We start from the raw sequence: 27351 nt of genomic DNA, 5'->3' as shown, positions 1-27351 counted from the left end.
CCCCATCGGATAACATTGGGCCTTAGCACTCTGCACCCGGCCTACCTAGGGCCGCTAAGGGTGTAACAAGAGTGCATCCTTGACCCTGGGGAACCCCTGAGTCTACCCCCAGAACCTCAACTCCCACTACCTAATACTTACCCTAAAACCGATAACACTATTTTGCTCCATAGGATAACATTGGCTGTTTTTCTTGTAAAAGTTACTAAGTGTGGAGTTTGAAAACCTAAAGAAATTCTTTAAAATGGTACTATTTAACCAAAACGATTTTACTTACCTGTTTACAGGAAATGTCCCAGAGTAGTATTCGGGTATACTACTCTGAGTAAGAAAAGTAATCTAAAAAGTATCTTACCTGGTATTTTACTGAAAAGCCCATTCAAGTCTATGTACTGCATTTACAAAGTATTGCATTTGTCTGCAACCATACTGTAAGTCAAAACAAAGTGCATATGCAATTACAATCCAAACTGTATTACAACTGTATATATATATATTTACTGCAAAGTATTTATAACTTACTTGTGCCAGGCTTGCTTGGTTCTAGGAAGTAAAGCAACTAAAAGAATATTTATATACAAAAACAATTGGTCTGACGTTCAGTCTTTGAGTGTGTGAATTCATTTGCTGGCGGTGTGTACAACAAATGCTTAACACTGCCTCTGATACTGCATTACTGCATGACCACACTACCACAAATAGAGAGTGAGGTGCTATCCAACTTTACCTCTGCCTACCTTTGGGGTACCAGTGGGCTCTGTACACTATACCTCACTTTAGTATAGTATATACAAAGCCAGCTTCCTACACCTTGGTACCCATGGTACCTTTTATGAGGGGCTTGCATATGGCCAGAGGTGCCAATTGCGAGTACCAATGTACAGTTTTGGGAAAGAACACAGGTCTGAAAACCGGACTGTCAGGAACCCAAGGAACATCAAGTCAAAGTGCATCAGAAATCTAGCAAAAAGTGTGGTGGGGAGGGTTACTGCAACAGAAACCCAGCTTCATACACCAAGGGATCCGGTATCCTGGGTATTGGTCCTGTGCTGCTTCGGTCGGTCCTGGTGTCCTCTCTCTGTGGGGGGACAGATCTGACCTTCAGGAGCACAGGTACCTCTTCCTGGGTGACTGCTGCATCGGGCTGGGCGGGGAGCACAACACAGTAAACCGGACTCAGATTCTCGGTGAGTGCATGGGAGTAACTCCTCTACTCAGGGAGATTGCTGGCGATTTGCGATGGGCTGGCAGTCAACAGGGGTTCGTGGTAGTTGCTCATCAGAAGGACGAGTCACTCAGTCACAATTGTAGAGACTGTTGCAGGCAGACAGGGTTTGGTGTCAAACGTCCACAGCAGTCTTCAGTTCTTCTGGTCTCGTGACTCTTTGTCCTCTTCTTCTGGACCTGTTGAATCTATGTTCCTGGCATCAGGGGTGCCTACTAAATACTCAAATTTTGGAGCGTGAAGGGAAGTGACCGCTAGCAGCCATTGCGCCACTTAACTTTAGGACAACTACACCTCCTACATGACCACTTCCTGTGGGATGCGAGCATAAACCGGTCCCACTTAGCCCAATTCCACCAACACGGTGGAATTCTAAGTTTCGTGCTCACATCAGGGGGCGGAACTAGCGGGATAGCGAACACGAATCCCGACTAATTCTCCCACCTGTCATGGTGCCAAATGGATCCGGGCAGGGGGGTAGCATTTCCCTGGTCTGTGGAAGTCTTGGGTCGCATATCAAAGGCGGCAGAGGCCATCCTGATTGAAGGTGACCACACCTCCGGCCGGAGCAGGCATTGCTTCTACCCTCAAAAACACAGGGCCTCACCTGTAGGGGTTCAGAAACCAGTCTGTCTAGCAGGCTGGTCTACACCAGTCAGCTAGTAGACTAGTAGTTAGTAGGTTTTCAGGGGGGACCTCCTAAGTTCCCTCTGGGGGCATGTATTTACCAAATCCATCACTGGAATCAGTGTGGGCTTATTAATACAAGCTGTTTGATACCAAACATCTCTAGTTTCAGTGATGCAATCGTGTAGCTTGGGAGCTCATAATCACCAGTGTCCAGCACATGTATTTAACATGGCCTCTGTCCACTCGCATTTGCGATCTAGATTCAATTAGGGTGAGCTATTTTTAGGTCCTACTCGTCCTTTCTGGCAAGTAGGAAGACTAACTGACTTTTGACCTCTGTCTCTGAAAGTAGAGGAAATGTGACAAGACCTAAAGATTTAAAGGCATCTTTATCGCTCACCAAGTGAATGTGCAATTAAAATGCCTTTAAATGTTGTAACTCCGCCTCTAGAAACTAAGGTCAAGTGCATTTCAGTTAGGTCGAGTACATTTTTTAGGTTACTAGACCTGCAGGTCTAGTCAAAATTAAATGATTTTTTGAGCCCTGTATCCAAAATTGGTGACGTTAAGATATAAAAAAAAGACACGAAAAAAGAAAAAACATGAAGTACTATTTGAAGGAAATGTTGCCCATATGTAAATATTTTCCCATCTTGGCATAGTTCTACAGCTTGGAACTTCCACAGCTTCACCAAAACGTTTACTGTACATATCACTGACAAATGTTCCGCTACTAGCTGTTGAGCCATATTTAAAGCAATTCGACTGGAGATGTTGAAAAAAGCATAAAAATAAAGAATGCAAATAAACTTACCCTTTTCTCTTCATAAGGGAGTTCAGATTCATGGACCTCTTGATGCTGGCTTTCAGAGTCATCCAAAGAGGAAGTCTCCTATGAAAAAGCCAGATTTTACTCGTACAAAAGAAATTCACTTTAGTCATCAACAAGGATGTCAATCAACATTATTAATATATATATAAATCGGTGCAAAAAGTAAATTAGAAATCACTGAAGAAATCACCTTCTAAACAACCCTGTCAAACTCACTTAATTTGCCCTGCACAGTTTGTTACATATTACACTATGATAAACAAGCAAAAAGGAACTAACCACGTGACCACAAAAGTGTTGCTGGTATGATTTACAGAAATATCCTTCATCAGTCTCTATCCTGTCTACTCACGTCAATTTCATTGGAACATCAGCATTAATTTTACATCGTTATTTACTAACCACATCACTAAACAGAGTTGGACAAACATTAGCGCCCTTTGTTCAGAGCTGCCTCGTGGACTCATGAGTAATCACAGACGCCAATAAGTATATCAACTTAAGAACACCAAGCAACAGGCTATAAGGTGTACCGATTTACAGTGAGGTTCCATGTTAGTTCTACCTTGCTTTTATTGGTTCTGGCTTCTTACAGCGATTCAATCATGTATATGTGTACTGTGTTCAACTTAAGTGCTCAGGGCACTAAATGTCCTGCCTACAACTTCCAGGGAGGTCCTGCTCTCTGCATCAAATAGTTCAATAGGTGGAGTGCTGAAAGTGTGGAATTCTCTGCAAAGTGGAAACCAATCAACCGCTTTGTGACAATCTCATGCCCTTAAAAAGTAAAAATGCCAAACACTGATCTTCTTTGAAATACAGTGCCTCATCTCGCCCAAGAAACTCCTAGGACTCATTTGAACTAACTTTAGAAAATACCATCAACAAGATCAATAAGCAACCCTGTCCTCTAGATATTTGCAATTTTAAAATCATTAAACCTGACTAATCTGCTGTAACACCAACCCCATATTTGTCTATGCATTCATGATGGAAAGCTGCGTCCCCAATAAAATTAAACATGCTACTGTCAAATGACTCCTCAAGAAACCTACTGTGGATCCAAACGTCTTGGCGATCTATAGACTGATTCCACTCTGCTGTTGTCAAATTCCCGGAACCAGTTAACACAACTTTCTGATCTAGAAATAACTAATCTCTGCAGCAACTTACAATCGGGTCTCAAACCTCAGCGAGGGACAGGAATAGCTTAACACATCAGAAAGAATTACTCTCCGCCAAAGATAATGATCAATTGTGCGTCTTAATTTTCTTAGATGAGTCAGTTGCCTAGGACACAGTGAACACCCTCCTGACTTGAGACCACTTTTGGTACATGTATATTGTGCTCCAATGGTTTAAATTAGAACTTCTGCATCACAGACGTGGGCTTTGACGAATTAAAAACATCCCTAAATGTTGGCGTGCTGCAAGGTCACTCCTCTCGTTGGCTCTCTTCGACACCTCAATGTCCCCTCACAGACCACATTCCTCAACAGTAAACGGGCAGCAGAGTATGTCAAAACCCCAATTCTTATCAGGATTCTAAAAGAACCTTGGCACAAAATAAATCACATGACTACCTCCAACAAATGTATAAATGAATGACACCTGGCTTTTCACAAATGGGGCAAAAGCAGATCTTACCACCTGGCCCCTAAAAACCTGAATACATTACTTCAATCTGGCATCGCTTTATGGACACTCCTTAGAGGTTGGCCACTTGATCCAGATACCTCACAAACCTGAAAAACTACCTAAACTGGACAAAAACCATAACAGGTCCCACAGTCCTTTCCGCTCTGAAAACAGATAAAGGCAACCGCCCCTCTGAAACGTATATTAAAACGTATGTAAGATTAACTCTGCATGCGCACTCTACTTTTCCTTAAGCTATTCATTTTTTTAATTTTTTAGAATTTTACCCATTTTGAGGATGACCCCTCCACCCCCCCCCCCTTTTTTTATTAGGTCTCGCTGGCGTTGCAGCGCGAAGCGCTGCCGCCAACGAGACTTATAGCCGCCTTCCTCCCTGCCAAGGGAGTCAGAGCTGTGAACAAGCAGCTCCAAACCTGGGCACGAGCCGACTCAGGTCCGTGCACGCGCGTCACGCTCCTGTCCTCCCGCGTCTCTTCCGAGGCGCGCTCCAGGCCGACTTTCGGTGCGTGTTCCAGCATTTCTGTGGCTGGAGGTAGGTAAGTGAGGGCCGGGGGGGATTTGTTTGCTTGTTTATCAGACATCGACCGAACTCTTGCTGCCCTGCAGCCTAGCCCCGGGTCAGAATGCACCTTCCCCCGTGTAATTTTCAAAACCACTTTATAAATCTTCTTCAACAAAGTTTAGCTCCCATATTTTAAGCAGTGATCTGTTGCTATCAGCTTGTGAACCTGCAAGGTAAAAATGATCAGGAGTCGGTCACTTATTATAAAGCATGCATTTGCAGCAAACTTATTTTTTTTTCAAAGAGGTTTACCCTAGCAGTCCCTTTCCCAGAGCTATGCCAGGTTGGCGCTAGGTACGCCACTGGTGTGCCCGAGACTCACCTGCTGCTCGCACAGCCCCCTCTTCTGGATGACCAGAGGGCACGGTCTACTCGCCCCCCGCGACGGCGCCGTAGTGAAGCCTGGCTTGAGGTAGGTTGCTTCTCGGTGTGACGCGGGGTCTTCCATTGCCTCGGTGGCATCCTCTCCCAGGGGTTGCCATACTCCGACAGGATTCACTGTTTCTCCAACTTCAGCCGCCGGGCCGCGGGCTTCAGAGACAAAAAGTAATAGCGGCTCCGCTCCCACTCGTCCAGCGGCAGAGACGGTGCGAGCCGTCGAGGCAGCGGCTGCCATGGACGCCATGGCCCAGGCTCGCCCTGGACGAGCCCTCCCCGGAGCCCAGGCAACGCAAGCGAGCTGCCGCCACCCTAGTTTTCCTGTTCTCACTATATCGTAGAGTAAAGCACCCGCCCACCGCTTCGACTGTGCGACACACGCCTCCAAAGAACACAGCAACTTGCAACCTTAAAACAGAGCAGCATCCTCTGAAGAAATAAAAAAAAACGACCAACCAAAAACCCAGTGCGCAAATCACCACCAAACAGCAAAACACACCTCCCCATGACAAATTATCTTTCAATTCTGCATCTATCCATTCCAGCCAGATCTGTGTTACTCATCCTTGTCACCTCTTTCCCTGCGCCAAGAGCCGCCTCACACGAGTCCCCCACCACATCAAACTATCACCAGGCTACAGCCAAAAGGTCAGCTCATGCCCGTAGATACTTTCATTCTCCCCACAGAAGTGATTTCAAACCACTACTGTGACTGCCTCACGACATTTGGTCCAGTTGAATTAAAAATGGGTGCAACAGGCCAGTAGGGCCCCTCGTCCATGAATAAATACAGATTTGACACTTTTAATATTGGATGTGGTTATGAAAAAGACATCTGTCACAGTGGTTAATTTGTAGAAATAAAAGTGCCAGGGCTCTTGTGGGGAGGCATCTTGCACCAGCCCATTTCCACTGTTAGCGCCGCCTAAAACAGAACCAACTGCTAACCAAGAAAGTGGGGAGAGAATGTGGCCCAATGGCCAGAGCTGCAGAGCGGTGTCAGCTCTACATCCTGTAATTCTGGCTAAATCACTTGATCGCTCCATAGATGAATGGCCCTTAATGGGTGCTCATTAAAAGCACTCGTGCTGATGGTTAAGTGCCAGTGCTGAGCACCGGAGACCACTGGCTCAAATTAACCATTGCTCGGTCATTGAGCTGCCACACAAAGTTTTTGATATAGCATAAGCGAAGACCTTTTGATTTTACTAAAACAAAACAGGCATTGACAAAGTCAAGAGGCTGCCAGCATACGCCAGACGGAAGGATAGTGCCAATGCTTTTTATGTCTGTTGTTAGCGCTTTGCCAATGCTTCTTAGGTCGTATGTTAGCCAAGACCTGTGGCTGTTAATAAAAATATATATACTATACATGCTTACTTACAGGGGATTTCATCCTTTTTCCTCAATTACTCTGTTGTATTGTCATTGACATTTTGATTCTGCCCGCCACAGCATATAGGATGGGGAAACTAGTCAGCCCACTTAGTCATGGCGTTTTGCTCTTGCACAATGTTGCACATCTACACAATGAGGGAGTCCCCAAGTGGTGGTCACCACTGGGTAGTTATATTTGGAACCACATTTTCAAAGAAAAAGTATTTTTTGGTTTGCTTATAATTTTGGCATAGTTTGACAAATCTTCACAAACCCTTCCCCCCCTAAAAAGTATCATCCACCTCAGCTCCATCCTGGAAAGTTTCACTGTGAACCATCAGGCAGGGGCCAAGAGAAAGAAGGGGGGGTATTCCAAAACACGTTTGAGGGAAAATCAAACAGCGATACTGCAAATACAGAATGGAATTACACCAAATTTACCAGAAAGCTCCTTCATTATTGACTGCTCCAGCAAGGAGCGTCCCAAAATATCCTAGGACATGTTTGAAGTATATGTTATCTGGCAGGTGGTGCCTGAAGAAGAGGCAAGGGCACCACCAAATTTTTTTAATTGGAGGGGGCTACAGGGAGTGCTAGATAACTAATTGGTGAATTTCAGTGGCTTTGTTAGTTTAAAATAGTATGTTTTACCAACATTTCCACCCAACTAGAACATCCATTAACCTTTGGTTTTTTTAATTGACTTTCTAAGGCTTTTTTTTAAATGTAAAGTAACATATTACAATTCCTAACTAGGACATTACTTTGTATTTTCCAGTGAAACTATATATAGGAAGTAGGCAACGCTGGGTAGTTCCGAAATTTTAGGTAGAGAGAAGCTCCGTTATATGGAGCACTCTACAACACTACTGAAACTCTAAATATATTTCAGGGTGGCAGCAGCCACTGTGTAGTTATAGTTAGGTCAGAATTTCCAAAGAACGAGGGCTTTTTGTTTTACTCATAACTTTGGTCCTGTTTGAAGAATCTTCACGAAAAGTTCCACAAAAAAGGTAACCCACCTCAGCTCCTTCGTGGAAAGCTTTGGGACAATCCGCCAATCGGGGCGCCAAAACACTTTTCCTCCATTCAATTTCCATAAGGAAAATTAGACAAACATACAGCAACAGGCATTTACAATGCAATAGGTCTCACATTTGCAAGAGTTTGAGCTATTGGCTTTGTAAATGACAATGTTTTTTATTGATGTGTTTTGAAAACCTGCAAGCGGTGCGTAAACACCCACTTTGTACTTGGAGTCTCTGCTTATGAGAAGCACATAAATAAAAAGCATTGTCATTTTCAATGCCAATAGCTCAAACTCTCGCAAATGCGAGACCTATTGCATTGCAAATGCTTGTTCTTTATATGCATGCTTCACATAAGCATTTTAGCCACTTTTTAAAAATCTACCTTTTGGGCAATTTGCCTCACAATACCATGGTGCTTTGACTATTTAGTATTTTCACTCACTGATGACAGTGCCCATTTTTATCATACAAGTAATTCATTAGATCAGGTCCAAAGAATGTGGTTTTTGGTTTCTCCTAATACCAATACAGTCTGTGAAATGAGTTTCTTTTTTTTTTTTATGTATAGACATGCCAAATACTGTGATTTGGACCAAATAGCTTCTTATGATCTATGACCAAAGATTAATGAAAAATTAAGTATGCATGGTCTTTTGTTTTCTATGTAGTATATGTCCAACCTCCTGCATAATTAAGGAACAACGCACTTATAGTAAAACTCTAATTTCTTAGCAGCATTGGCAGTAAGGTGGGTTAACTCAATCTGTTCACGTTCAGTTGATTTACCATGTTTAAAAAAAATCCAAATCAATAAATCCAGAAACTGGTGCAACAGATTACTCGCTGCACCAAACGGTACAAAAGACAACAAAGAAATGGAATTCAGGATTTGTGGCCCCACACAAACAAAAGTCCAGAATTATTAAAGTTAAGAGATGTGACCACACCAAGTCAAAAGATCAGGAAAACAGCTGTTTCAATTAGCTTGTCTTGTTAACTCTTAATGTCTGGGTTGAGCAGTTGCTTCTAGATTCTGGCCAGTTTTATACCGAGATGTTCATGGCTCCAGAACAGCTCATACTCGAGATGTCTTCCATGCAGGTTTCAGTCGGCTGGGCCTTGCCAAATGAGCTCTTGGTCATGCTCTGCTTCTCTTGGTAGGCAGATAAACTTTGTTCAAGAGAAGGTGCATAAACATGAATGGTTTCAGAGTTTAAGGCTGGCTGACTGGCTCTTGCATGTAGATGCAACCAGCAAGGTCCAGTTCATGCAAATGTCTTCTCTGGGCTGATGCAGTATCCCAAAGTTCAGACAAATCAAAGGTTACTGGCTCGAAGGGCCAGTATTAGTTTTGCAAAGCGGGCATTTAAAGAAAGGCAAAAATACTCAGTTTTTTTCAAATTAGAAATTCCTACAATTATGATAAGAGTGCATTTCCGCCCCTTCACCAAGATTTGATGTGGGGGTCAGAGGAAGGTTCCAACTAGTCAAATTGCTTTGCAGCTTGATCCCAGACAGGAAATTAATGCTGGGTGGTTAGGCGCACTGATGTACATCCAGACAAAGAGGAAAGATGGTGTAGGAGCAGATGTGCTTTTCCACTCCAGTGTGCCAAAGTTTTAAAGAGGAAATTACCAAAAACGTTTACATCATATGAAATAACAGGCTAAAATGAATGAAGCACAGTTAAAGATTGGCACCACAGCACTCTTTCCTTGGGACTCCTACAAAACCAGAAACATCTCATTATGCTGGTATCTGGAAAGCCTCTACCCTCTCTCCAAGCATGGAACCCTTAACTGATCAGGATAGTGTGACAATGTCTAACCACCATCAAACTTGTATCCAACACTGCACTGTGAAGGTAAAACTGTGTTCAAGCTAAACGTATTGTTCTGTCAAGACAGCAGAAATTGGAACATACAGATCCCACGGCTGCCACCAAATGTTAGACCCCATCCAGAGATGGCAGTCAGCGGTTGTGATTCAGCAACCACTGAAGTTTAGGTAATTTGACTCTGGTTGTTTAGGGTTCGTCCTACTATAGCTCTGCAAATTCAGACAAGTACACCCTTTCAGCACGGGCTCAGTCAGTCTTCTCAGGGAGGTAGATTGGGGGCAATTGTTCAAAACTCAGTCAACCAACAATATTTTAACGGCCAGACCAGTGTTTAGCTTAAAAAGTTGAAAAAAGTAAACACTTTAATCTCACAGCAAAATGAAAAATCATACAGTTCAATAGAGGTGCACTCTTATCGGTGATACCCACAAATGCCTTACACCCCTTATGATTTTCAAGAAGGCCCAATGTCCATCATTCCAAGTATGTCAAATGAGCATAGTCACAAAGTTCAGAGGTAAAAAGTCTACTGTTCTTTCAAGACACTTCCTCCACGGGCTCAATCTATTCGCATTTAGATCCCCCTTTACCTGTTCTGTTGTGCTGCGGTTCAGACATACGTGACTGGCAAACCAGATACTGCAGCAGTGGCTTCAGTGGTACGGGCTGTGGTAAAAGCTGCTTCTGAGTTCATGGACTGCTCGGCAGAAATATGCACAGCTGGACTTTAAGGCAGCACTAGTATATGGGATTTGTAGCCTCTCAGAATGGTTACAAACCGATGTTCTGTCACAGCAGTTGTAGAGGTCCTAATCTGGCCCTGGGCCACATCAGCAATTCTGCTTGCAGGAGTTCCGAAGTCAGGCAGCAAGTGTCTTTCAGGAACACCGTAGGGAACCTGACAACACAAAGTTGCTTTTTGAATGCCTTAGTATAGTTCACTATAGCAAATGCTCAGGGAGACTCCAAACAAGAGGTATTGCTCCTGGCTTTACTCTGATGGCCATTCAGCTCTATCTGGGTGTTCGTCATGCCAGTAACAAGTTTGGCTTCTTCACCTGAACATTCTACCCTCCAGCAGGGTCAGGAACTCTCCTTCCCACTCTCAAAAGGCATGCTTCTAAGTTCTGGGCAGACCATGAGCTCCTTCCAGCAAGAAGTGCAGATTTCAGGGGTTGTCCCCTCAGTGGAGGCACTGCGTCGGGTTATAGTACCCGTTTGGGTTGCTTCTCTTTCTAATGCAATTTTCTGGGTTGCATTTTTCAGATGGTATTTAAAGTTAGACAATAGCTTAGCAAAATATTTCTGTGTTGCAAATTGTGTGTGTACATTTTATTTTGAAAACTAACTATCACTAATCTTGCTTTCACGCTTCTGCATATTAATATATAATGGAGTACTGGAAATAATAGCCTCAAATTGTTCAATTCTGCAGATACGTGTACACATTTTTACATTTACAGTATGTAATGCAAGTAGGGTTTACATCTCATTGAATTTCCTTAGAGCGAGCATTCTAAAGGTAAAGGGTTTGCAATGAATACATCTGCTATACAATTCTGAACAGCTTTTAGATCTGGATACAAATCTTGCCTTAGTGGTAGACAAACATTTTTTGCACTATCATCCTGTGCTACTTTAAACTGTTGGCCAAAGTGTTTATGCAGTGAGCGGTGGGTTGGGCGTGGCACATTTACCCAGCAGGGGCTGTGCATGGGGAGTACAAAAGCTCAATATCTAGGGTCTTAATCAGCTAATAGCAGGCCCAATTAATGTTGTTAGAGCATGAACACGGCCCATGAGCAACTGAGTGCTTCATATAATATAATGTACTGAAATATTTTCTACGTTCTCTACTCCAGGGTCCAGAAAATAGGTTTCCTACATCCCCTCGAACTAAAGATGTTGCCAAAGACAGAAAGCCAGTTGTACTGCAACCACGCTGCAAGCCACTGAGCAGTAGGAATGAGACATGTTTCAGGAAACAATCAACCTTGTGAAATATCAGAGGTGATTAGTGGAACCCAACCACCTTTTCACGTGAGAAAGGCACACACGAAAATTAGGAAACAATGGATTTTAAAGCTTTATTTTAAAATTAAAATACTAATAAAGAGCACACAATGAGCTGTAACTATAATAAAACCAACAGACTATTAGCTGCAATGTTTATGAGTAACACAAATAGCAGCACATATTCCAACATACTTGATGTTTACCTTTATATCAACCTCACACTCCTCTTTGGCTTACAATCTAAACTCAGCTTCTAAAGAAAAGCTTAATTAAAATGTACAGATAGTTCCCAATCGCTCATCCCTGCTTTTTAGCAATGAAGTTATTATTCAACATAATGGCATAGTTTGCTATTCACGTCTCAGCTGGGAGGAAGCCGGATAAGCTCTCCAAAGAGTAAGGGCTGAATACACCCCCATTAGCTTTCAGCCTAAGTGAAGCGATTCTGCATCGCATGCCTTGTTTTGGCCACTTGTCACGAAGTCCTCTCTAGCTTTTCACACTGTTCCAAACTTATATAACATTACCCAACTATTGTTGAAGCTGTAAGAACAATTAATAGAAAATGGCCTGAGACCCTTTAACTTATTTCCATTCAGTGAAAAGTACTCCTTTAATTATAATCTCGAACGATAAATACAATTAGAAGTTTTCGTTAAAACACATCCACGACTCCGCAACAATTAATTTAGAACGGAGAAAGCAACTCGGAAGAAATACTGTGAATACATTTGAGCAGACTATCAACTTGTAAAGAAAAGAGACATTAAATAAACATGAATTTCAGATTCTCTTTTATCATGTGAACAATTAAAAAATGTAAACTGAACAGAGCATAATTACAAATGTAGAGTAAACGAAAGATATAAAAAAAAAAAAAATCTAATCAAAAGATTAGCACTGTGTTTGCCAAAATGTGGCTCGCAACCCAGCCGATTTTGGTAGGTCACGAAGGCGCAATAAATAACGGTGCTTTTAAATTAATTATTTATCTTGTAAGTTTGCTGTGCTTCAAAGACAGGCCAAATGTCAGGCTAGGTTTTCTGACAATTGCTGCTTCTTCTTTGAACAGGAGATTGAGGTTTACTTTTCTTTCTACAACTACTGAAGGAGAGCAATTTTTAAAGTTAACTACATGGCAATTTAGCTGGGTTACAGGGAGAGTGAAAGGAAAAGCTATAGGGTGCCTTTCTTGTGACCAAATAGAATACTGTAAATGAACGACCATATTTCAAAATATATTAGCAGTTAAGAAAGCAAAAATGAAGCTCATTTTGTTTTCTAATTCTGAAGTGTTAAGTACCTTTGCAAGTATTCTCAAGCAAGAATTCCAGTGAACCGTTCAGTATTTCTTGTATCTTTTTGGGTTTTTTTTAGTTCACCAAGCGCACATTATTTGTGATCATGGACAATCTTCCCAATTGTGTATGACTTTCACACATTTGCTGAGAAATATGGATATTGCCTAGAGGCCAGAGCTGCTGATTTTGGATCTGGAGAACCACGCTCAAGTCCTGGTGTTGGCTTTGAGCAAATTACTTAATGTCGTGTGGTAAAAATAAAATGAATCTAACCTTTTATAATGTAATCTGGAACTCATGTAAAGCGCTTCAACGCCCTTGAGCAATGTTCGCACTATAGAACACTGATTATATAAAGAGATCAAAATACACCATTAGGCCTTGTTTTGAAGCAAAACTCGATAGGACGCCTTTCACCATAAACTACGAAAGTGGGGGCCACAGGCCAGCACCCCACTCTGAAGAGTGTCCCAGCTGAAGTGCAATTCACCATATTGCACATTTAGGGCAGCTCACAGTCCAATAGACATATCACAGGGTGCAGTCAAGGTTGTGACATTTACTAACAACAGATGTTAGAGGAGCGCAAACATTGTAAAGAGTATTGGTAATTCAAAACTTTTTTAAAGCATGTCTACTATTAAATTTTTTTAAACGTCACCATGGCTCATATCAGTTAAATCTAGGTAGGTCGTATAAGTTTTTTTCTAAAAATTGGCTTGGGGTTCTGAAAAGTTTGGGAAGCACTGGATTAGCAGGTTACATAAGTGTTACAAAAACAATATAGTTTAATTAAAAAAAGAACACATCACAAACTGAGTAACATACACAAATGCTAAGCTCAAGTCTACAAGAAGTAGTTCTGTTGTTGCATTAGTCAAGTAAAGTGGAGATCCAAAAGGTGGCCTTTTAGCTCCTTTTTGAATGTCAGAATAGAGGTAGTGCTCCAGCTGTCTAGCAGAACACAATGCAAGACAATCCAACCACACCCCGAGAAAGACTCTTCAAAGGAAGCTTTTTGTTGAAGACTAGATTACAGGTACATGGGTGTCCATGCTGTGAAGTTAGGAAGAATCTTCTAAAAAATTCTACTTTGTGGTTGAGTAATGGGACTAATTAGACATAGGAGTTTATGCCTGAAACATGCATGTTTGTTTCAGCAGCTCCCTTTGATGGGAAGTAAGCTCAAAGTACAGGGCAGTGAAAAAGTGATTAAGGCCGGCAGTCCCCAATATCAAACTAGCTTGTGCATTTTGAGGTTATCAGAAGGTATTGCATTCCCTTCTAGGTGGAACCAAGGCTCAGCCTCTTTTAGAGGTAATGCTTAGTAATGGAAGTTTAATACCCTCAATTTTACTTTGCTGATAATTAGCATTTTAGCCATATTGTTAATGGGTTTACATAGACAGAGGTTGGTCATCAACAGCAGTCTAAGATCAGTGGTATCCAACCATTTTATACTTGTGTAGAAGAGGAACAAAGAGCAACAACATTCCCTGAATTAAGGTGAAGAGCTGTCCACAAGGACATAAGATGAGGGTTGACGCCACCAAAGAGGTATTCCTGGAGAAGACACTGCTTCCAGCTTTTTCCATCAATGTTCTGATGAGTTGGTTTCTGTGAAACTGATGCCACAAAATCTCAAGGAAAGGTTTTTGTTAAGAAAGCTGATAACTTCTATATTAGTTCCGAGGGTGGGGGCACCTATAGTATGCTGAACGAGTACACCGATTCTAGATTCATGAGGAGGAGAGGACAGGGTGAAGTGTGAACCCAATGGCGCTGTTTGATGCCTAGAGAGAAGGACGTTTATCTTCTATTTGGAAATCTCTAGATTTTTCTATCACCTCACCATTTGCCTACCTTCTTTCCAGTGTCCTCTCCATAATACTACCACATGCTGATGTACTATACTCTAGCATAAGACACAGAGAATCATATTGGTAGCAATATCACCAAAACAATGCATACAAGCAAACACTCATATGGGGGAAAAGGACGGCAGATGATGTTTTAAGAAGAACTCCGATCCACAATTGTCAAGAGTCAAACACCCAAACACCCAGTGTGAAGACTATGGACTACTGTGGAAGACTCCAGGGAACTTAATCTTCCAACAGGAGAAGAATATGCAAGATTAGTTTATCATTAAAGAGAAAACCAGGAGTGATGTAAATTGTCCCCATACCTCTCCCTAAATGCACTCAACCCACACACCAAGGATAGAGGGAAGATTTGATAACAAAAGCAGGACACTACTCCTTCTAAAAGGCTACTTACACAGAGGACATTCTCCTATTTATTGTCAAAAAAAGCCTAGACCAAAACTCAGATTCTATATCTTTAATACTCTTAGGTTCCCCAAGGCACAAGAGTATTAACTTACTATACTTCAAGATCCCTCCCCCCAATCTCATACAGAAAGCAACACTAAAAACTAAAGTCCCTCTAGCACCAGAATCATTCTAAACCTAAATGTATTTTAAGTGCTCACAAATATCACTCTGCTACTTCCACTTTCTTGGGTTAGGCAACAATTGACTCAAGTACGGCTGTTGCCATTTAATTATTTTTTCTCAGAAATGCTTTTTAGGAACAGTAAATAAAATGTACCCACAAATTAAAATAGCCCTTTGGTAGGTGCAACTAAACATTAAGCCTTAATGTTATGAAGCATGCCCCAAATATGTACTTTTTTTTTAGCCAATGTCCAGTCAAAGCATAAGTGACAGGTGGCTAAACGTTAAAATTGGCAAATTGTATTTTGGACCAATCTAAATATTATGATTAATTAAAATACTAGGGGGCTTATTACAATGTCGGTCGGACTCGCCTCACCGGACCAACCTGATGTCGGCAGTTCCAACCACCTGATTACAATTCGACCGAACGCTGTTCAGTTGGATTCCCACTGTTCTCTATGCGAGCTTGTGTTACAGACATAAACCGGACGTATTACAGGCTCCTATGGAGAAATGGGGGTGTGTGTAAAAGCCTGCACCATGTGGTAAGCACCCCATGGTGCCTGACAGTGCAGGGTTTTACAGGAGAGTACCCCCTCGACCACCAACCGCAGGGTACAGAGGCGAGGGGGCCCAGCTAGCGACCCCCAAGTTGCTATCTGACAGGGTACCCATGTCAGAAAGGCCAGCACTGAAAGGCTGTCGGAAACAGACATCGTAAAATAGAGAGCGGAAACGCAGTCTATAGGGGGATTATGGGGCAGTTCGACCGACAGGAATACTCACAGTCGGTCGGAACAGAGTCGGAATGACCGACCGGTTTACATTCCGACCACCGACATCGTAATCAGTTGGTCAGACCACAAACCGACCGAGAGTCGGTTGGAAGCTTCCGACTAAATTCAGAGGCTTTCTGACCTACATCGTAATCGGCCCGTAGGTTGCAGGACTTTGTGGAGATGGTGAAAGGATGGAAAACAGATGAGATAATGACGAAGAACAGTTAGTCATTTATGAGAAGCACAGCAACCTTCAGTTTAAAAGGTAAAACTTAGTTTTCCTAAAATAAACGACCAACTGGGTAGGCTCCTTTAAAACGGTCTAGAAAAAACACTGGGTAAGACGGAACAATACTGCAGAAGCACTGATCAGCATATTAGAAACAATGTACAACCGCAAAACTGACAATCCTAATGTACTTACCCACTATTAAACCCAAACATCACTGCAGTATTTTCAAAGAGGTAAGCATCATACCATGTGGGATGATCAAGACGGCACAAAATGTGATGGATGGACTTCTTGAAGAAACCTCAACTTGTTATTACTCTGGGCCTCATTACAATACACTTGTTAGCTCAACTGCACCATTACAGACAGGGACAAATCATGTGCAAACCAATCTTGTCCCAGCCGGCTATCTGCCTTCTTTCTCCTTCATTCACAGGAGTCTCTGCAACCAGCATACATCAACTATGCACCAGTTTCTTAACATCAGCTTCATTAAGATTCTTAAAGTGAAAAAATACAGAATTTACTGTCAAACACATCCAAACTGAACAACTGAATACCAGAATCCCACTCACGGAGTGTGAAATCCATTCCTGGTACTATACTTAAGAGACTTCAAAGTGGAGAAATATACAAAAAGATTCCATTGCTGCACAGATGCTGTAAAATATTTTTGCTGCCTGGTTATCAAAAAATGTACAATATCTGCAGTTGCAAAAATGGTTTAGTGAGTAAAACACTAACCACTGAGTAGGGTGTGGCCAAGATCAAGACGGCGTTGGGCGCACATCTCAGAGCTCCCGCTGCCGATCCCCACTCTGGCCATTTATCTTGGGACTCGGTATCCCTCAGGAGGCACCCTTCTGCCGAGGGATGCTGCCCGAACCAGCTAAGAGGTGCCACTGGGAGAGAGACGGCGGGGGAGTAACTGCAGCAGAGCGAAGCGCCATATCGGGTCCATCACGATGGCAGAGACCGGACAGAGTGGTGAAAACGTCACAGCGGGCCAAACAGGGGTGGCACTGCCGGGGCCGTAAGAGCTGCTCTACCCCTGTCGCTCCTCTTCCCCGTCTGACAAAGACAGTCGAGGAGCCCTCACGCACTGGCAGGGAAGAGGAGGTGAATCCTCAGAGACCTCCCCGAGAGAGGACCTAGTGACAGGAGATGACAACCTGGGCCCTCGCTAAAAGACCAGGTGAAAGCTGGCACCCAGTGACAACCTGCCAACTATGGTGCCCAAACTGTTGAGGAGCTAGAGAACCAGGAGGGAGTCCACCACCTGCTCACTCGCCCCATTGAGTGCCTCTGAGGGACACAAGCGCTACCAAGGAGGTGGTTGAGACCGCCAGACTGCTCCCCCGCCCCCACCCTAAAGGAACAATGCATCCCCAGCAGGCACGAAGGTGCTGGTGTCCAAAAAGACAGGAAAAACACCTTTTTGCTCAACAAATGTTTGTACTTCGTATTAGAATAAATGCGAGATCAATCAAACGGCTGTCTGTGACAACAAGCACTGGCGTTGCCAATAGGTCTCGCAGTAGAAAGTTTGAGCTATTGGTTTTCTAAATGACATTTTATTTTTTTGTTTTGTGATTTACAATGCCCATACTTTTAACTTTTCGCATTAGGAAGGTTTGAGCGATTGGTATTGTAAATGACACTTTTTTAATTTATGTGTTGGTTTTGAAAATAGCAAAATTAATAGCTGTGTCAGTTACAATGTCAATAGTTTTAACTTTCGCAAATGTGACACCTATAGCATTTGTAATGCAATGTGTGTTGTATTTACGTAACTTAGATGTATTGATATTACAAATAACAACGGCTTTTAATTTTGTAAATAATAAGTTAACTCAGATAGTCCATTTCTGGAGACTTGGGCTTGATGCCTTTTGTCGAATATGTAATAAAGATCTAGCAACTTGGGGTTAAAAAAAACGCAGTAGAGAAGGACGGCCACTTTGTGCAGCGTGGACGCCCTGTCTCTGCATCGCCAGCACATATAAAATGAGGCCTAACACGTTACTGTCTGCATGTACACGTGATGCTTTACCATGCTTGCCAACACTACTGTTTCTGTTTTTACGGAAGGTTTGGGCAGACTAATTGAGTTGAATAAAAACACGGGATTTTTATATGACATCACCCTCTGACCAACAAGCGTAATTTTCTCTGCTGTCATCCTTATGCTAATTAGTAGTTTTAAAACCTGACAGATCTTATTTTTGGTCTTACAACGTTGACAGGCATGTGACTTGAGACTCACTGTGTACCTACAGAAGATGCCCGTATGCAACGAAAGAGCCACCATCTGAAATGAGCTGTGTGCAGCTGCAGGCACGCATAAGGCACCCATCTGAAGCGAGGTAGCCTGGCTATGGAGGGGGACTGTATACAGCTGCAGCACATGTGTAGCGAGGAAGCCGTCGCCGCCTGACACGGGTTTCATGCTTACAGCCAGCCGCAGAACATGACACTTGCAGTTCTAAAGCGCCGCCTGGCAGTAGCTGTCGTGTCAGGCGCTACAAGGACGCGTTCACAGTGCCATCCTGGACAGGGAGTAGTTTGAAGGCAAGGCCGTGGCCCTACAAGGGAGCATGGCGGCTCGCCTTTGTGCCGAGTGAAAGGCGAGAAGCTGCCTAATGACGGGGTATGCGCCTCGTGCGTGTGCAGGTCCTTCGCCGTGTCCAGGGTAGCCTGCTACGGGGCCTGCTAATCACATGCCGGCCTTGTAATTAGGAAGTGGTCTGGCTGCCGTGCGAGGGAGGGGCGTGTAACACGAGTCCGTGCTTAGGGCAGGCTTGAGCTGGCAAGAGACGCCAAGAACAAGTCGGGTGGGGGGCGGGAGAGTGAGAGAGTGGGAGGGAAGAGCTGGAGAAGCCCTGGAGAGCAAATGGGCCATTAAAACAGCAGAGTGTCTGCCGGACACACAGCAAGGCTACGGTGGGCAGGCCCATGAAAAATACGTATAAAGCCAAGTAAAGCATGAAATGTAATTTAAGCTCAAGAAACTGAAAACCTTGGCTTAAAATAACCACCATCCAAGAATTCTGAGAAAACAGTCTGAATATTTTCCATAAAATGCATTCCACTCGGTGCTTCGAGCCTCAGGTAGCAGAGGAGCCAGCATGTGAGCGTGACTGGAAATATTTGCAGACTGCGGGTCTCTGAGCACAGATTACATTGTTTGTGCTAACTAGTGTAACCTCTTTCGCTTGAAATTACATCCTGTAAGGACGGAAACTGTGACAGCTGATTATTATAACATTTTTGGACGGAGATCGTGAACAAAGGGTAACACACAGGAAAATAAATGTGTACTGCACAAATGATGGTTAACACAGCAAAGACTGAATCATAGACTGACGTTCACGCAATGCAGGTTGAACAGCACAGGGTGGGGAATCCGGTCATTTTACAGGCCTGGGAAAGAGTAGAGGCGCTGAAAGAGAAACCAGCCATGAATAATTAGGAGAGGAGAAGCTGCAGAGCGCACGGCTGGGAGAAGCCCTTTGATGTGGTGGCGGCCGATGCGCGTGCGTGTTTGGTCACGTGATTCACGTGAACTCAAAGAAAACCGCAGCAAAAAGCCCTTGGTTTGACGAGCTTTTTGAGCACTTGAATTCTGGCTCCGCTCAATGCGCTTGCGCGCATTGATAGGTCGCGAGACCTAAAAACCACATGCGGCGTAGACTCACAATAGTGTACATTTAGTGTCTAGTGGTGATAAGTGACAAGGTGCTGTACACAGGTGACATAGAATGACGTGGATAAAAAGGAGAGAGACAACTGTTTTAGTTTAGCAAGTCAAGACTGAATTGCATAAATCCCAGCAGTAGTTTATGATTTTATTGTTCAAGTCAGGGAAATTGCGTGGACTAATTTGAGATAACAGTGTCGACGTTTCAACCCTTGACAGAGGTGCAATAGATTATGCATCAGAGGCTGGTCATCATGACAGGGGGGGGGGGGGGGAGGGGGAGGGAAGAGAGACCACCAATAACTGTAGGTCCTACTGTATGGGCGATCAACTTGCATCAGTGTTCAGGGAGGTGTCAGCAGACACCTCCGATTTACATCCAGGGTTAGTGGTCCAGGGTTAGTGGTAATCAGATTTCTTCTAAACCACTCAGATGTGACGTTGATCCAGACACTCGTGGAGGTCCCACAATCGCATATCCCAATTAATTGATCGCTTTGGCGGCTCCCTTAAGTAATTACACCGGCTGGTGAAGAAGAAATCTCTGTCCTTCAACCTGTCCAAGATCAGTACGCAGAACACTATTAGACTGGACAACAAACTTCCTTACAGCGCATAAAAAAAACAGGAAAATGTTTGAAGGGGGGGCATTTATTAAAAAAATAGCTATAAAAATATCTAAAACATTCTTCAGAAACTACGCAACCAAAGTTTTGTGCAAGGCAAAAGTGACTTTCGAAGCTAATGATCCAAGTTAGACTCTACAATACGTCAGGCCCCTCTCCAACTCAAAAATGCAAACAGGAAAGCACATAATGCGATTCTCCTAAAGTAGCAGGATATTGGATTGAACATCAGGAAATAACAGCGTGCAATTCAGTCTTTTGAGGTCTTGAATGAGTGACCAAGTTAGGGCTGTATCATCAAAAAGAGTGCAGAGATCTGCCTACAACAGGATGCCCACTGACTTTGACAGACGTAAGCAAGCCTAAAGATCAAGGAGCAGATTTACAAGCCCCTTGCGCCGCTTTTACACCGCCGTTACGTAACTTTTGTGACGCAGCGGCGGCGTAAAAGATGCACCATGGTGCGGGGTATTTACAACGTGACGCATCTCCCAGATGCGTCACGTTGTAAAGCCCTGCGCCAGAAGAGGCGTACCGTCGCAGGGGGAGGCATTCCTGCGCAGGAACGCCTCCCAAAAGAGGCTGAGTGAAATCTACAAGATTTCACTCAGTCACTTTTGGACCCATGCTGCGTCAAAACCCTGCGCCTGCTTGAAGCAGGCGTAAGGATTGACGCAGCATTGTACACATAGTGCCCCCCACATCATTGCTGGAACTCCAGCAATGCGCCGCTTTTACGGCACAGATGCGTGACGCATCTGTGCCGTTTTTGCCCCATGGTAAATGCGGCGCTTCATGGGTGGCGGAGCTGCGGCGCACAATTACTGGTGCATCATTGCCAATATGCAGGGATGCGCCAGTAATTGTAAATCTGCCCCCAAGTGTTCTCAAAGTCTACGATAATGACAAGCACAGTGAGGCTAAAAGAAAACCTTCTGCACACACTACCCCAAAAAAAAAATTATGTTCATGAACTACTACATTATCATCGTTAGGTCAGAGCTTGTCAGGTATTTAACGGCAATTGGTTTTCTTTTCGCACTGCCTGGTTAGTAATAAAGGATCCCCAGTGCTAAAAGCATTACATTCTGCCACTGGAACTCCTGGAAAAAGAGTAAGGCATGAGCCCAATTCTAACAGTTTGCTATGTAAGTTTGATTCAGTTAATTAAAACCATTTCCCTTTTCCCCAAACAAAATATAGAAAACTATAGCAAATTAGAGCAGTTCCACGGAGGCAAAGAGCACTGTGCAAAATTATACGCCACTATTAAAACAGAATAAAAAATATAAAATACAGCGTTCTAACAGCAGGGGTTGAATAGCGTTGGCTTTGTCATCTCAGGAGGGAAGCTAACATTGTACAAGACCTCGCTCCAATACGTTAAAATACTTGCAGCCAGACTGAGGATAATACTTATAAGGCAACTCCTTAAAGCTGAAATAAATTATATGGCTTATTGATGACAGTGTCAGTTCCTGTTGCAGAAAATTTCAGAGAAAGAAGGAGATGTATACAAGGCCACATATACTGTTACTTAATATTGAAGAAAGTGGCTTCTCTTCGTTTCCCTTGTGTGGGCCAATTGTAACATTTTTAAGTCAAGGTTGAAGAGAGATGTACACTACAGCATTTTTTCGGCAACATCCTACATGGGACGTGTGAACAATGTAAGTGTCGACCCACTGTACGAGATAAGCATCTCAGCTGCTCGCAGCTCTTCGGGGCGGATAGCACACGGAGGATAGTGATCCAAATAAGAAGAAAAGGGGCGGGGCGAGCCACGGGAGTGGCTAAGATGTGCCCCATGAATACTTTCTTTCACTTGTTGATGGTGTGTAGCTTTGTGACGGAGCAGTGGCACAGACTGACAACTACCACTGCAGGAGGGAGGTGGGGGTATTCTTCTCCCGTGGCCAGAGGTGGGAGCGAACAGAACAGGAGCGAAGATACAAGTGACAGCCCGCCGGCTTCACAACTGGAGTTAGAAGGGGGACGAGAAAGGCTGCATTCGGCGTGTAGTTTAGCTACGCGGTCAAACTGACAGCCTAAGGTTTTTGAGAGATGAGACAACTCGCATAGCCTTGGTTTACTGTCACTCACCTGTGTACCTTCCTTCGGCATTTCGGTGCCGGCGGCTGACGGCTCCTCGGGAACCTGCGGTGCCGGTGCCGGTGCCGGTGCCGTGGTCTCCATGGGCACCTCGGACTCCCCCTGGGGCTCCTGATCGGCCATCCCAAGGTTGCAGAACAAGATGAAAGCTGTGATGGGCTCCTACGCGGACAGGCAGCGGCGCGAGACTCTACGCGCGCTAAGTAGGGGGCGGGGGAAGCAAAAGAAAAGGGCAGCAGATTGAGCTCCACGCGCTGCCGGAGGAGGAAGAGCGCGCCCGCCTTACAGCCGGCTTTTCCAGCGCATCCCACCAACCAGCGATTGAAGCCGGCGCCTGCAATTCTCGCGAGAGCCTAGGGAGCGCTTTCGCCCAAACGCACAAAAAACAGGAGCTTCGCCCGCGCGCACTCTCTTCACTAGTGCTCTTACAATGAGAGCAGTAAACATAAAAGATAGACAACACGAGGAAGTAATTACAACGAGCGCTTTCCTTTGTACATATAGATGCACCGCAAAAAAAATCCACAAAGTTTCAGTTGCTGCTTCTTTAAGTATGCAGGTTGCCATGTTGGAGTGGTACGTATTCATCCTGTCATTATGTTTTAGGGTGGGCGGCGTTCGAAAAGCGCAGAAGTATACGTATTTATGGTACTAAAGACTTCCATACCTGTTTCACTTTTTATAAATGGCACATATTTATAATAATATAGATGCGTTCACAGTAGGAGAAAAATACTATATTCTGCTGAAGTGTTGGTTAATGTACTTAAAATATCATTTAAACGACCCTAAATATTGATGAAAGAAATACTGCATTAATCGCCTTCACATTTACCCAAATCTACTCAGAGGAATCCTATTCGTGTTGGTCAATAACTGTTAGATCGTATTATGGTTTTCAAAAGTTGGTGAGAGCAACGCCGATATACTTTATTCTTGTTGTGTCTCGAGCAGAGTTCTCGAGCCTGACTCGAGAACCTGAATATTCTATCTCGTGTCGGCTCGAGACATCATGCCGTAAGTATGCAGTGTTATTATTAGGTCGAGGAATTTATTGCTCGAAACCTATTACTTGTGACCAAACTCTCTAGAACAAGCCGGATTTCCTACAATGCATGTTGTGTACTGGAGCGTAAAAGCTTCCCCAGGCGCGCGCTTGGCCTCACTCACACACCATGCCTGCTTCCCCTCCCCGCCCCCCCACGCCTCGCACCAGACTTCATTGGAATGCGCTCCGTTATTTTATCTTTAAAAGGCGCAGCTCATTAAGCGTTATCTCCCGCACTACAAAACTTTTTTACATCAATATTTATTTGTGATATTTGTGGGGTATTTCTAGAGCGCGACGTTCGCTCCGGAGGGAGCATCTTGGCGCTTGGGAGCCTAATTGACCCAGTCCAGGAGGGTTAGATGGAAGCTTTGGAGTAGTCGTCCGGGAGATTAAAGATCCATGTCTTTAGCAGCTTTCTAAAGGGTTTTTCCTGGGTTTGTTGTCTGAGGGTTTTGGGCAGTTTGTTCCAAGCTTTAGAAGCAAGGAAACTAAGGGTCTTATCACCCTTTGTTTTCAGATTGTATTTCGGGAGAAGAATGAGGTTGTCATCGGTTGAACGAAGGTGACGGCCGGGCACGTAGTGGGGAAAGCGCCTAGTGAGGTATTTAGGGCCTGTCTTGTTGTAGGCACGAAAGGCTATAATCAGGATTTTGAAGAGAATCCTTTTGTGAAGGGGGAGCCAGTGAAGTGAATGAAGCGCTGCAGAGATGGAGGATCTGCGGGGTAGGCCCAGGACAAGACGGGCGGCTGTGTGAAGTACGCTCTGCAGTTTTAGGAGAGTGCTCTTTTTGACTCCTGCAAGCAAGCCGTTGCAGTAATCCAGTCGCGAGATTATGAGTGCGACTGTCACTGTCTTTCTGGCATCGATGGGGAGGAAGTCGAAGAACTTTCTCAGGGATCTGATCGTTCCGAAGCATTTACCTGCGATGGTTCTGGCATGCTGGTCAAAGGAGAGTTCAGAGTCAAAAATTACGCCGAGGTTCCTGGCCGACGACACTGTCTGGGGGGGGGAGATGTCGTGCAGAGGTAGTAAATTAGCATTCAGTGCTATATAAGTGGTCCAGAGCCTAATTTTACCTCAGGTGGGGTGCAGTTGTGCGAACGTAACCCGCATTGAATGGAGAGAACCCCCATCTGTCGACCCTCGCACTCCCGCTTGCTCCCCTGCTCCCCCTCGCCTCGCACCAGACTACCATTTGTCGCACGCATCAGACTTTGACGGCCCCGCATTTCTATGTTTGGGAACTGTAGTGACAAATGTAAATAATAATTATAAATAAACGTACTGTAGTTGAATAAAGTGTTTATTGTAACAAAGGAACTTGCGGGGAGGAACAGGTGACCGACAGGAAAGAAGAGCGAAGCTGTCCGTGCCGGCTGGGGTGCTGACGTCACTTTTATACACAATGTAGACTGCCGGCTGCGCGAGCCATGTAGCCAATGGCTAAGGAGCGAACTGTGAACAACTAGACCTACAACAGGAACATACAATGCGATACCCTGAACTCACGTTCTTAAGCCCAATAAAGACGTCTTTCAACGCTCGCTGAATTACCATGCTGCGCAAGGTTGCCAGTTTGGGCTATTTCCCGCACAATTGGGCGACTTTTTTCCCAGTTGTGCGGGGAAAACCCATGCCTGGCGGGTGGCTAGGTTTTGGACTACTTTGGCGTTCTTGTGCGGAAAAAACTGGCCTGGGCGGGCGCCCACAATCACTCACACACACTCTAATCTCAGTCTCTCAGAGCACATCGCGCACAGTCACTGGAGGGAGGGGGAGCCGGTCCGATGATTAATGGGCCTGCCTCTGCGCAGGCACATGATGACCCCGCCCACCCCTAGAGCAGAAGGCAGCCATAGCATAGGTCTGGCATCCATTAAATGATTGGGGCCTGCAGGCCTTGCTCAGTCCTCCTTGCTATATTCTTGCTTGTTGTGAGTGTGTTATCTAATCTGGTTGTCACATTAATTCATTTGCTGGACGGCACGGTGCACACACACTCACTCCGCACATGCGCGCTGTATCTGCACGCCCCCCCCCCCAGGTCACCACCAAGCTTTGTTGCTTGCTTGCAACGTTAGGCCTGGACCCATTAGCCATTTGCCATAGTAAATTAGCCAATGTGGGGGTCCCCCAGGGCCGTCATTTGTGTAGCGCGCGAAAACGCTACCAATGACGGCCCTGGGCAGCAATTGTTGGTCAGCCCCGCGCGCTTCCCATATATGCTGGGGGCTGACGTCACGTGAGCAGTGCACGCTCTCTTTGCTCTCGGCGCAGGCGGCGGACGGTGTGAGGTGATGTTACTGGTGGACTGGTGGTGCCTGCGCCGGTGACTGGAGAGGAGCGGAGGTCGGGAGGAGGACTCGTGAGTCGTGAGGTGAGTGACACTCGTCGTGTGTCACTGCTGCTGCCGGCCGCTGCCGCCCACCCAGGCCACACCACAGTCAACTTACGGCAGCGCCCAGGTCCAGTCCCAGCCCTAGACCTTGAAGAGCAGCACAAGACACTGTGACGGCGTGACGCACTGACTGACTCAGCAAGCAAAGGTAGGCGAACTGAGGCCGACACCAGCCTCTGCCCCAGGCCATGCCAGGCCCAGCCGGCCCATCCGTATTTATTTTATTGTATTTTATTTATGCGTTTGTATACAGCACTTCATTAACGATCTCCATCCGTACACCTGACTCTGGCTGCTTAATCCCTTCCGGTCAATTTCACAATTTAAGGGATATGGTAACTTTCTGTATATTCACACAGTTCACGCTCCCTCATATTTTTTATTTATTTATGTGATTTTATATAGCGCAGACTTTACCCGAAGGTGTCAGAGCGCTTCACAATAGGAACAGAAATCGGTCTTCCTTAGTTGTGATTGCTTTCATTAAATAAATCTTTCTCTTTATCTTCTTGGTGGAATGTTCCTTAACGCGTGGTTTTATCTCCGATGTGTTGTTATTTTCCTCACCTCGTCGCCATTGTTAAGTGAGAGACACCAGGCAGCAGTGATGACAAGGCTTCTTTATTTAAGTGTTAAACACAACACCCTGGCAGGAGCGGAGGGATGCAGCCGCCGGTCACGTCATCCCATTCACAACCCCTCAACCAACTCAACTGTTATATGCAAATTACCAGCTGGCATTCTAGAATGCCAGCTGGTGGTGAACAGGGTAGCGCGAGGGCAGGGGACGTGCGAGGAGGGGATGGAGGCCTGAGGGGGACAAGAGGGGATGAAGGTAAAAGGCAACAACATAACACGCAGACTATACCCGAAGGCATTAGAGCGCTTCACAATAGGACAGTAATGATATATGAGGAGAAAAGCTCTCTGTGCAGGGTAATGGATCATTGCGTTTCAGGCCGCGGGGGTCTATTCTGGACCCTTTGCAATTGGGTCCTCATACAGTGCATTGCAGTATCCTAGCCGAGAGAGGACAGCAGCCTGTACTGGAGGCAGAGGGAGCACTTTAGGAGCATTCTTAGGCGGAGAAGGACACCCACCTGCTTTTACACACCGAGTTTGTTGTCTATTAGGAAACC

General features: G+C 44.7%; 1 protein-coding gene and 1 long non-coding RNA gene across 2 annotated transcripts in view; one reads left to right on the top strand and one right to left on the bottom strand.

The window, feature by feature from the left end:
* SMARCA5 (SNF2 related chromatin remodeling ATPase 5) overlaps positions 1-23029 on the bottom strand; it is a 472009-nt gene extending 448980 nt beyond the window's left edge. The window contains 2 exon segments of the mRNA XM_078676875.1: positions 2670-2747; positions 22754-23029. Of these exon segments, the coding sequence (XP_078533001.1) occupies positions 2670-2747; positions 22754-22885 (210 nt within the window). The 5' untranslated portion in view covers positions 22886-23029.
* A 195-nt stretch (positions 23030-23224) lies between these two features.
* The window catches only part of LOC144818958 (uncharacterized), a 206795-nt gene continuing 202668 nt past the window's right edge, over positions 23225-27351 (top strand). Inside the window, exon 1 of the long non-coding RNA XR_013607185.1 lies at positions 23225-23338. This is a non-coding gene — a long non-coding RNA (uncharacterized LOC144818958). The remainder of the gene's footprint in view (positions 23339-27351) is intronic.

This window comes from Lissotriton helveticus, chromosome 2_1 (genome assembly GCF_964261635.1).
Source record: "Lissotriton helveticus chromosome 2_1, aLisHel1.1, whole genome shotgun sequence".
In the NCBI taxonomy this organism is placed as follows: domain Eukaryota; kingdom Metazoa; phylum Chordata; class Amphibia; order Caudata; family Salamandridae; genus Lissotriton; species Lissotriton helveticus.
This window is presented reverse-complemented; position numbering and strand designations above follow the sequence as displayed.